We start from the raw sequence: 12,194 nt of genomic DNA, 5'->3' as shown, positions 1-12,194 counted from the left end.
CGTAAATGAGGCGTCAGAATTGTAGGTCATAGTCCGATAGTCGGGATGGGATGATAAACGGCGGTGCCCATGTCAAGTCCCTGGACACCAAGAAGGTCACTCATAGAGTAGGTCAAGGTAGCCGCACGGGATGCAGCTGCTGCAGCTGCGGCTGCCGGGTGAGGTCGGTAGGCAGCCGCAGCGGCGGCCAACGCGCGCTTAACATCGTAAACAGCCGCTGCGGTTGCTTGGTTAGATGCGTATTGGTACGTGGCTGCGGCATTGCCAGGTGCTGCGGCACTTGCGGCCACTATTGGCGCGAGCAGATGATGCGGAGTGGCTGCTGATGCCACTGCAGCAGCGTGTGCGGCTGCAGCCGCAGATGGCAAGGGATACGGCGCATAACGATAGGTGGTGGGGGGTGTCGCGACCATCACCAACTCACCGTACGCACCTCGGCCGGCCGCTCGCGTCTTCGCCAAATTTGCCGGGAGCATCACTTCTTTTGGCTGTGCTTTCTTGCACTCGACCTGCAATTAAATAATTCAAATCACCCTTTTTATTGTTATTGGTGTAATTATTATTATTGTTATTGTTATTAATGATGATGACTATTTTGTGATTTGTTGATTGACTCTGGTCCGATATTTGTTGAGCTGGATAATAACAAATGTTACAGGTTATTGTGTAAACAAAATTCCTTGGGGCTACATGGATATAGAGAAATAGGAGATTCTGCGGTGGTATGATTCTGTAGTGGCTTCTGTTCATCTAGATGCAACTGGTTTACTACACGCTCCCAGTTAGTGGTCCCTTGTCCTATTTCACTCCCACTGGAATAGTTTCCCTGGTATGCATGGATGTATGACAAATACAAATAACCACCGCAAGCGTCCTCGATTATTCGCTAAATTAATTTTCGTCTTCACTCGATGGTGGATCGGCAAACAGCTTCAGTGCTCTCATGATCAGTCTTAGTGTCTCTATTCAGGGATAGATAATATGTGGACAAACTCACCATTTTGTTGTTGATCTCGTGGAAGTGAATTTCACATACTTTGTCGACTACATCCTCGCTTTGAAATGTGACGAAGCCAAAACCTGAAATTTTAAAAAATCATAATTTAGTTATTTTATCAATGATAAAATTTCGGGTCGGAAAATTTGATGTGATTATAGTCTAATTGGACTGTATTTGATCTAGTTGATCTGTTTTTGATCTTTTAAAAAAATTTTAAGCTGTTTTTGATCTGTTGTTTCAAAAAAAAATGCGTTACCGCCAGACAAAATTAGATTAATTCTTGAACTTTGGAAAATTTTAGTTCTGGAAATTTGCAAGGACAAAACTAGATTAAATCATGGACTTGTAATATTTTTATTTATGGACAATATTTATAAAAAATATTTTAAGTTACAGAATTGATTATGTTTTGTTTACTATTGATTTAGTGTCTTTTGTTTAAAAATGTCGGCAGTTAATGAAAGTTTGACAGCTTTATTTTTTAGTTGTCTTGGCTGAATATTTATAGTATTGAATAAAAGTAATAAAATAACTGTTAAAATGTCAAGAAATTTTTCTTATTTACTGGATAAAATTGAAAAATATTTTGGCATTAGAAACCATTAAATTCTTGTGACATCTTATTACAAGTGCGCATTTGCATGTTTCAAATATCAAGAAAATTAAAACAAATTTATAAATCAAGATTATTATTATTATTATCATATTGGTAGAAAGTCCTGTTTTAGATCTGGTCGATTAAAAACGGACTAAAAATTATAGTAAATAAAGTCTGTTTTTGTTCTTAAATCAATTGAATGCAGACCAATAATTATAACAAAAAAGTTTGATTTTAGTCTATAAGCGATTTAAAAAAGACTCAACATCATACGAAAATAAGTCTGATATTGGCCTGGATAAGGACTAGTACGGGTAAAAACAGATCAAATTCCTTTATCAAACAAAAACGATTTATAAACTTAAATTAAAGAAAAAATATTTGAATTTATCATTTATTTTAAAACAGATCTAAATTTTTGACCCGGGATTTTTTAAAAAAATTAATTGCAGAATATCAATCAGACAATATTGAGACTGCGTAATTTTATTCGCGTGGTAAATTAATGTCTGGGCATGAGATTTCAAACTTCATCAAGAATCAAGGGCTATTAAAAACTTTTAATCGCTCGCGGGATAATTCAACTTTTTTCTCGGAATTATTTTTTTACCTCGATCTCACTCATTATTATTGTTATAATAATTATTATTTTATTCTTTTTTTTTTTCAGTTATTTATTTTCCTAGCAGAGTTTTTATAAATTCACAAGATGTCGCGTTAGAAAGCAAAAAGTTAAAAAAACATTTATAATTAATTGTTAAAAAAATGAAGTTCCTGGAAAAGTGTGTTAGCAGCGTTAATCTATATCATTTATAACCGACACATGCACATAGACAGAAGTCGATTTCCGTCGTTAAAATCCAGCTAGAAAATTTCCTCATCAGACAAACGGGAGCTCGAGATAAATTATTTTACACTAGATCCAAGACAATGCCGTAGATTTTCGATGGAACATTGATCCAATTAATTCAGGATGACGTAATCCTTTTATTCATCATAATACTACGCAGGAAGTAGTTTCACGAAAACAAAAGATTTGTAATTATTTCAATTATTCAGATACGATTCAATGTCATTTTCCATTCTTCTGTTTTCCATTTCTCTGCTTCGCCTCCTTCTTCTTCTTCTTCTTAATTTTCTCCCTGCCACCAATCGTTTTCTCGGTTTTCCTCTTTCAACCCCAAGCCGACCCCCACCCAACGACCTTCGTCACGACTCGACGAATGATTAAGTTATAAACTTGGGCAAGACATCCGTTCAACAGAGAAGAGAAGCTTACTTCATTTATGTAATTTATAGTGCTCCGCTACTCAACCAACAGAAACTCGTCCCCCCTCGTCCCTTTCTCGTAGACCTTACTACCCCTTAAAAGAGGGATATGACCGTGTCGAGTCGCTGGTTACACTTAACTGGTTTCAACCGAACTCCATTAAGAACTGACTCCACTCACTCTCTTACAATCATCTCTGTACCCTTTTCTTCCGCGTATTACGCCAGTTTCTCTTGTTTCAATGCTTATTTACTATTCGTAATTGTTAATTTATTTGAAACATCAGATCAGACATTACAATTTACCCGGGTCAAAAGATTACATCTGTTTCAAAATATTTTTTTTTTAATCGTTTTTATTTTATATGAGAATTTAATCTATTTTTGCCGGTACTATTTCCTATCCAGGCCACTTTCAGACTTATTTTCGTATGATAGTTAGTCTTTTTTAAATCGCTTATAGACTAAAATCAAACTTTTTTGTTATAATTATTGGTCTGCATTCAATTGATTTAAGAACAAAAAGAGATTTTATTTACTATAATTTTTAGTCCGTTTTTAATCGACCAGATCTAAAACAGGACTTTTTACAAATATGATAATAATAATAATAATCTAGATTTATAAATTTATTTTAATTTTCTTGATATTTGAAACATGCTTATGCGCACTCGTAATAAGATGTCACAAGAATTTGATGGTTTCTAATGCAAAAATATTTTTCGATTTTATCCAGTAAATAAGAAAAATTTCTTGACATTTTAACAGTTATTTTATTACTTTTATTCAATACTATAAATATTCAGCCAAGACAACTAAAAAATAAAGCTGTCAAACTTTCATTAACTGCCGACATTTTTAAACAAAAGACACTAAATAAATAGTAAATAAAACATAATCAATTCTGTAACTTAAAATATTTTTTATAAATATTGTCCATAAATAAAAATATTACAAGTCCATGATTTAATCTAGTTTTGTCCTTGCAAATTTCCAGAACTAAAATTTTTCAAAGTTCAAGAATTAATCTAATTTTGTCTGGCGGTAACGCATTGTTTTTTGAAACAGCAGATCAAAAACAGCTTAAAATTTTTATAAAACATCAAAAACAGATCAACTTGCCTAAATACAGACCAATTAGTCCCTGGTTAATATTCCTAAAAGAAATAGTAACAGTATTTTCAATCAATGTACGGTTTAAAAATTCAATTAAAGTAAGTAACATCGAAGGAATTTAAATATTCTCATATCCGATTTCTTTGGTATTATTTTCACGAATTAAATGAAAAGTAAATGGAGCGAAAAATTTCCATTAAGAATATTTAAACACTCGAGCATCAACAAGAAAAACCTTAGGACGTTATCGACGTTTCGACTACTAGATCCACTCCGTCCGAGCGGGGTCTGTTACGCTAAATTTCTGTTACGAAGTGCGACCGCCGGTGGCCTCAAGGGATACCCATAAATTGTATCCGCATAAAAAAATATGATAAAAATACACCTTAAATTCGGAATTTTCATAAGGAAATTTATTTTCGGCATTTGGGACGGGTTTTTTGTTTGCTTGTCCAACAGCCACTAAAATATTCTCCCTCTTTACGTCAGATCCTCTCTCTTCAGACACTTGTCCTTTTCCTTTCGTTTTACTTATCCTGATCCTTTAACAAGTAACCCCTGGATTCTTGTGCTGACAGAAAAAAATGCTGACTCAACCCTCACAAACGTCTGCCAGATGCTCTCATTTCAATAAGAAAAAAAAAATAAAAAATAAAAAAAACTTAGACAACTCGGTTTTATCTTTCACCTTTTTTTTACCCTAATTTAAAAAAATTTTATTTATTTCTCGACCGAAAAAATTCTATTACTTTTTTTTTTTTTCTTAAAATAATCCCATGTTCAACAACTGTTTGTTTTTATTTTAAATCGTTTATTATTTTAAAACTCCGGTAGTCTCGCTCTTTCTCGAGGACTTTATTGTTTTAATTCGTGGTAAAAATTCAAATTATGCAAAACTTGCAGCAAGGTGCCGGGTTCGTTAGAAAAATTAATCTAGGACAGAGTTGTTCGGTATTAAGCTTGCTCAGATTTAAAACTTTTTTACATCCAAAGTATACCTTTCAGAAAATAGAAGATGTTATGAAAAAAAAAAAATAAATAAACAGGTTTATCGTCCATACATCAACTGACGTAACGTGATCGCGTTACCTCCCATATAATTTTATAATTAAAATTCCGTTGCTTCCCTTCTGTACCTTTATTATGTTCATTCATTGTCTTTTGAGTGTAAAGTGGCTTTATTGTTATTTTCATACATGCAAGTATCATTAGTCGAGTTAACGTTACACCAAAACCTTGAAATAAAATATTTTTATTTTGAATACTCATATATATATATAGATGATTCATTTTACTTTATTTCTAGGTGGAAAAAGTTCAACAGCTTTGCCTTCACCGAAAAGTGAAGAGGGAAATGAATCGGAACACATTAAAACTAGTGAGTTCGCCCTTTCCCTTTGTACTTGCATATATATTTACAATGCATTTTAAGCTCGAGTGTAATGTAGCCCTCTGGGTATTGTGCTTTCGCAGCGTTACCACCATTTAAAAGCCATCGTTTCAAAAGTTACAGTAATGAAAACTACGAGAAGCAAAAAATCGTAGACCTGAAAATCTCTAATGGAGTTGGTAAATTTTTTCGTCATTTAGATAAAGGTGGCAAAGTGTGTGCAAGCTTTGAAACGGCTATAAAACTTGTGCATGACAGAGTCTGTGGACCCTATTTGAATAGTTATTTGTTTCCAGAAAAGTGTTTTATTTTTTGTTTAATTTTCAGTCGTACATTTGTTAGAGTAAGTGCGTCTGCGGCCAAGTGGTCCAACAATAAATTTTACATGTCGAGGATGCTAGAAAATATTTTCTGTCTCTTTTTCCACAAGAGCACTCACGACGGGTAACGAATTGTTGTCGTTATCGAGATCACGCTTCTTCTGAAGAAATACTCTGTCGTGTTGCGAAAAGTAGACCAATCAAGATCGGGCGCTTATTAGAAGCCTGATTGAACTATTTCAGTGTATTACTTTTCACATCATTCCTGCTGTACTCAACGAAAACCTTGATTACAAATCCACATGTGTGGGTGTGTATTTGACACAGCAAGAGAGATATCAAGCCGAGAAATGGGACGGTCGTTAATGCACTAATCGCCCAATCGCGATAGTTCAAGTTCCGGTTTCAGGCCCGTAGAATTGCTACGGATTACCGGGAAAACTGAGTCAGCGTTGACGGTGTAGCATTGCCAAGCAGTACATTTCACGAGTGCCCAAGAGAAAATGCGGGAAAATCTCGGCTTACCTCCCACTACTTTACCAGAATGGTGGGATAATTCCTCGTTAAATATCGCCACCAAACGGACCTTTTCCTCTGTCTAGATAATGTCCTGGGTATACTTACCAATGTGGATGCTGCCCGATAAAAAATCAACCAACCAGTGTTTTAGAGTGTTTTTCACCTTCTCCGTATCCGCAGTAATCAGATTCAATAAAAAGACCCCTTGGAACATCATAAATAATGAAAAAAAAATGTGGTATTACATAATTCATGTAGCAGAGGTACATGACTATGTTACATGGCAATTTCTAGGGTCTAAAGTGGTGATTAAAATTTTTTTCTGAGCTCAGACATTTCTATCTGGTCTTGAGATACAAAAACTGATGAAAATTGTGGGAAATAAAAATAGTTGACAAGTTTTATCAAGTGATGAATGGGTCTTAAATCGAGTATCTGCAGTAAAGCTCAAAAAATAGGTTTTGTAAGCTAAAGAATGATATTTAAAGTATATTTTCTCCATTACTCTCTTATAAGGGCTTAAGTAGTCAAAGAGCTTTCCAAGGAGAGGATCGTATTACTTGAACGTCGATAGGAAACCAGGAAGAGCCCGGGAAATGATGATTGGAGACTAGAGTAGCCGAGGAGTTAAGTTTTAAGTCGGCTCGTAAAGCTGGCCACTGGTAATGGTTATTACTGGTCAGTCTACCGTCCGACAGGAAGTTAGTGGCCAATAAAGGCTTGACCGCGTTACAACCGCTCGTAGACTCGAGTTACCGTTCTGATGCTACGGCTCCTGCTTTAGAATAGACCACCACTATTACACATCCTCACATACACTGACATGCGTTTCTGCATAATCAATTGATGTAGAGCCATCTCTTTCCGCCGGTTTCTGTCGCTGATGCTGGGGCTTTAACCAAGCTTCATAAGTAATCCAGTGTTTTAGTGGCCATTGAAACATCAGCCTTGTGTATCATTCGTCGTGAGAGACTGGCCATAACCAAAAACAATCTACTTAAGTGCTTGCCGGTTGGCTGCCCAGTCTGCCACTGTGAAAATGTTAATATATTATTGATTCGCCAAAATCTACTGCAACCCCACCAGTATCTGCTCACTGGGCAATAAAATATGGTCAACAGAGTTGCTGGCATCAACTTGTTGATTTACTACGGCCAATGGACACTGTTGCGGTTTAACCTCCTGTTTATATATCGCTATCATTGTTTAATAACCATGTCCTCACAACTGTTATGCTGTTCTTGGCAAAACCCACTTCTGCACCACTGGATATAACCTATAATAGTAATAATAATAATAATAATAATGTTTGTACTTTATAACGATCAGCCTCTACTCTATATGATGGCTCAGATACTAAAGTAGTAGTGGTAATATTAGTGCTTGTAGAAATAGTTCCAGGCTGGTGCTGGTGGATATACTTCGGGCTTCGGGCTTGGTAACTACTCCTTCGAGACTCGTAAGACGTCTTGGAGAAATCAACTGAACAAGTTTATATTTTCCCGTCGAACTACCTGAAATTATCTCTTGGATTATTCACGATCAGTTCAATATATTGTTTATCTTTTGATTTTTATCATTGGTAAATAAGTAATCAGCATGAGAAAATGTATCGACAGAGATCCGAGCATCAAAGTTACTGTAAGTGCCAGCAATCAAAAGATTGCTCAGAGAGTAACGAGGGAGTTAAGTGTCATTGGGGTCATTACTTTTGAGTGGAGCATCTGCAAGATACATTCATAAACCAGATGCAGCGTTCCAGTAGCGGCAGCTTGCGCTTAGCTTTGGGTAATCTTTATGGTAAGCTTCAGTCTCCACCTGCGATCCAGTAGCTAAATTTCGTACGGTTAATTTCGACGGTAGATAAGCAGCCAGCAGCTCTGATGTGATGAAGAGCTTGGTGGAAAAAGCACGTGCCTCATTTGGATCCAGATGTAGCAGCCCTGGTGCAAGGACATCCGACCCTGGACGTTGTAATTAACAGAATCCTAATTGATCGGGTATTTGTATGCATCGTGGCACTTAGCGAATGGGGAAGAGAAAGATCGTTGGATGCTCTACTTTACTCTCTCCCATCCTCCCACCAATGTACTCTCTGTCTGCACTCAACCCCATTTGTGTGTGTAAAGGGGACTGGGAAATGCACGGGGCAAAGTCGAAGGGACGCATTTGTCACCCCACGGGATTCTCCATCCAGTCTAATTAGTCACTCGTTCGTTCGCCAAGTCTAGAGTAATTAATTGATCACTACCATTATCGAGTACTCGGGGGAACTCTGCTGGCATGTCGCTCGAGACAAGGTCACCGAAAAGACGATCTCACCTTCTTTTTTTTTATTTTCTCACGTCACAAATTAATTTAATAATTAATCAACCAGAGCGCTCGTTTTATTTTTCTTCCTACAGTTATTCGGTTCTTTTTTTTTTCACGAGAAAACACGGAAAGTGTTTGTTAGAAGCTTGGGGTGATCTCTGGAATTGTTATCTGGCTTATCTAGCGTGATTCCGGTTTAAAAAATACGCTCAAATTTTTCTCAAGCTTTTTCCATTTTCCCTCAAGCTACAGCCTTGAGCGTAAAACTGCGGTGAAACAAAGTACAACACGAGTAGCAGAGCAAAGTTATGTAGTACAGGGCTGACAGTTGTTTGTGGGAGCAATAATAAATCGTGGCAATTCGCGGCTACGGACAGGCAACCGCACGTTGTACATACGGAATAGCGTCCCCGGCTGACAAATACGATACATGTAGCACCCACTTTCTGGGTATGCTACGAGAAAATGGTTCATGTGCTCCATGCATGTATGAGACGAAATAACAGTCGAGACGCAGAGACGAATGCCAGACATAGAGGAATCAAGAAATGGGCTACACACGATATGGATCCTCGACGGAATGGAGCAGCATCCCCTAAATGAGCCCCGTTCGGACTCGCTCCATCCCCTGGAATTATGGCTATCTCTCTACTTACCACCCTCGCCCTTACCAGAGCAAGCGCCCTTTCAGGGATTCCGTTCAATTATATCTTATAGCGCCATTCTCAAAAGTAACAGCCTCTTTATGCTCAGAGCTAACTAAGGCTTAAAACTAAATCAATACAAACGATCTAAATGATAACATCTTTTTCATTTCCCATCTGCCCCACAGTTATCCAATTCCCCGCCATATCAATCAATTTACCCATGTCCAAATTAATCCGCTAATTCTGAAAAATCTCTCGCCCTAATAAGTTATATCTGTCCACTGGCACTACATTCGCTCTATCCGAATAAACGACAAGTTAAATTGTGAACTGTAGCACGTTTCTCCGACGCAATAATGAAACGAGCATTTCTTAATCGACGTCAAGGAGTTTCTCCTCATCTTTGTGTACTATACCAGAAGGAGAAGCAGAAGCAGAAGTGGAAGCAGCCCTTGGGTTTCCCAATTTTAATTCCCCAGGAAAGGAAGCTTGTCAAATAATAATAATGAACTTGAAGGATTTTCGATTCGTCGGGTTCTCGTAATAATGAGTCTCGCAATCAGTGCATGCGACCTCGGTTTAAATATTTACGGTGCAATTACCGCAGTTTGTGTTGAGCTTACGTTTCTCTCTCAACGGGATGGTAAAAAGTGACATTAAGATTTAGATAAAATGACGTTATGACATTTTAAGATTATTATTGTTTGCTGCGCAAGCTCATTTTTAGTAATATCTGTCTTCTCATCACCGGGTTTCGTTCTGCAGCAACGTTGGCAATACCATCCCAGTAACGGAGAAGGGACATATCAACGTCAGAGCGCGATTTCATTTAAGATATCATTCCTAGCTGAATCCAGGCTCCGTGTCAATTTCAATATTTCATGTATAAAAAGCTTGGCGAAAAAAAGTAAAGAGTATATTGATGGGATTTAGATTTTTCATCATCGGATCGGCTTTAATTCCCCAGACGATTCTCTCTCCATAACTTTATTTTCCGTCTGTAAAATACTTTTTTTTTCCTGTTTTTTTTTACTTCCTTCTTTGTCTTTCATATTTTTTAGTCTCGGTCTTATTGGGATGAGTCGATTGAGAATAAGTCGTTTCGCGGAAACTTTCTGCGGAACAAAAACCCGAGTACAGAAAGTAAGAAAAGGTAAGAAAAGAGACATATAATAAAAAAAAAAAAAATAAAAAATAATACCGAGAAAGTTGACTACCCGTCAGATTTGTAAGACCGTAAAGTTCCGCTTTCCGTCGGCTACAGCCACCGGAAGATACCTTTTTTTTTTCTTAGGTATCTGTCCCTTTTCTCGATCATTCTCATCTTTTTTCTTTAGTTACTCTCATCTCTGGTTGCATTATCTCAGAAGCTGTCCCCCACACACGTACAATCCCAATAGGAAAAAAAAATAATGATAAAATTGAGGAAAAGAGGGAAAAAAAAGATTCGTGTCTAAACTATCCAACAAGAACTTTTATTATGAAACAATAAAATATGTGTATTCGACGCGAACGATCGGATGTACTTTGATTTAGAGTTAAAGTTTTAGATCGCGATTCCCGGGCAAAACCGCCCATATATATGTATGTATATCTATACAGGTTTTCTATTGGATCTTGCAGCTATGGATATTGCATTTTCCGCAATTACATTAAGAAAAACTTAAAACTCCTTTTCTAACCTCCAATACATTAGAATTTTATTTTCCGTAAGACGTTTTTACGAAAATCTTCCTCAGTTTATTTTTATACCCTTTTTTTTTAGTCTTAAACTTTAAATTCAATGCAACGATTATTGACTTCCAAAGCGATAAAAGCAACTCGCATTATCTGCACTCACTGCAACGGTATAAATTCTAAATAATTCGAGGTAAAATCGATATTTATGGGCCAAAGTATAACTTTAACATCTTCAACAACTCGACAACTTATAAGTGGAAAAATATAAATCTGTATGAGATATTCTTTATAAATTTTATGCCGATTGCTATGAACAAATCCACACTTTCTTACCCCTTTTACAAAACTTTTATCTATTTTTTGTTTAACTCAAGTTGCTGTCTTTGTTAATGCTACTTACCTACTTTGCAACTTGGTTTTATTATAATCTGTAATGTCTACAGAACTCACCGAGAATTTGTAAATATTTTTTCATCTACTCATAATAGTGAACTTTATGAAAATTTTTATTCAAATTTTATTATGCTTTCAATGTCGAATATGGAAGTTTAACATTGCAAATCGTTTCGAATCGTTTCTTTTAATCAGGGAATGCTCATTTTTATTTTCTGTGGCTGGAGAATTTTCACTCAGAAATTATCATAAAACTTGCGGTACTTCTGGGATTATTTAAAAAAACATTTATGAAATTTCGATTTCTCACAACTTCTGAGATTTCCTCCGTGAAAACTATCAATTTTTGTGTTCGCTCACTGTAAAAAGAGCGAAGTTTAAAATCAACTCAATTTAGCACTACGCGATGTTAAAATTAAATAACACTGGTGTAGGTGTAATTTGACGGTGCTAAATCGGTGTAAAAAAATTCAATGTATAGAAATTAGAAGAACAAATGTATTACATGTAAAAAAATTCACTGAATATTATCTGAAGGAAATTTTAGGTTTGCTGCGTACTTATTTAAATAATTATTGTTGTTATACGCAATTTATTTAAAAATTAGACAGTTATACACCCACGCGTAAAAAAGGTGTAGTTGAATTTACCACAATTAGGGATACATATACTACACTGAATAGTAATATGTAGGATCACTACGGATTTAGTAATGACTACTAGCCTATTGTGGTACACAAACTGTATTAACATCTACTACTGTCGTTGGTTAAAACGAACCCTTGGTAAATGACAGCAGTGCTTCTTACTTCTCCACATCATAGTTTATAATTTTTTATCCTTAATTCATTTATTAAATATATATTAATTGACATTTATTATTTTTCATGGTATTTAAAAAGTTTTAAAAATCTTTAAATTTATATCATATTATTCTTACAAAGAATTT

The 12,194-nt window shown here is 36.0% G+C and overlaps 1 protein-coding gene across 5 annotated transcripts in view; it reads right to left on the bottom strand.

Annotated features, from left to right (window-relative positions):
* The window catches only part of LOC103568456 (RNA-binding protein Musashi homolog Rbp6), a 518,165-nt gene that overhangs the window by 45,848 nt on the left and 460,123 nt on the right, over window positions 1-12,194 (bottom strand). For 4 of the 5 annotated variants that reach the window (XM_053743035.1, XM_053743032.1, XM_053743034.1 and 1 more), the window contains 2 exons: window positions 998-1,080; window positions 425-509 (listed from right to left, as the gene is read on the bottom strand). In XM_053743035.1, coding sequence (XP_053599010.1) covers window positions 425-509; window positions 998-1,080 — 168 coding nt within the window. The remainder of the gene's footprint in view (window positions 1-424; window positions 510-997; window positions 1,081-12,194) is intronic. The other variant, XM_053743033.1, reaches the window with a different exon arrangement.

Source organism: Microplitis demolitor, chromosome 2, assembly GCF_026212275.2.
Source record: "Microplitis demolitor isolate Queensland-Clemson2020A chromosome 2, iyMicDemo2.1a, whole genome shotgun sequence".
NCBI lineage: Eukaryota > Metazoa > Arthropoda > Insecta > Hymenoptera > Braconidae > Microplitis > Microplitis demolitor.
Note: the sequence above shows the minus strand (reverse complement) of the source record. Positions and strands in the feature narration are given on the sequence as shown.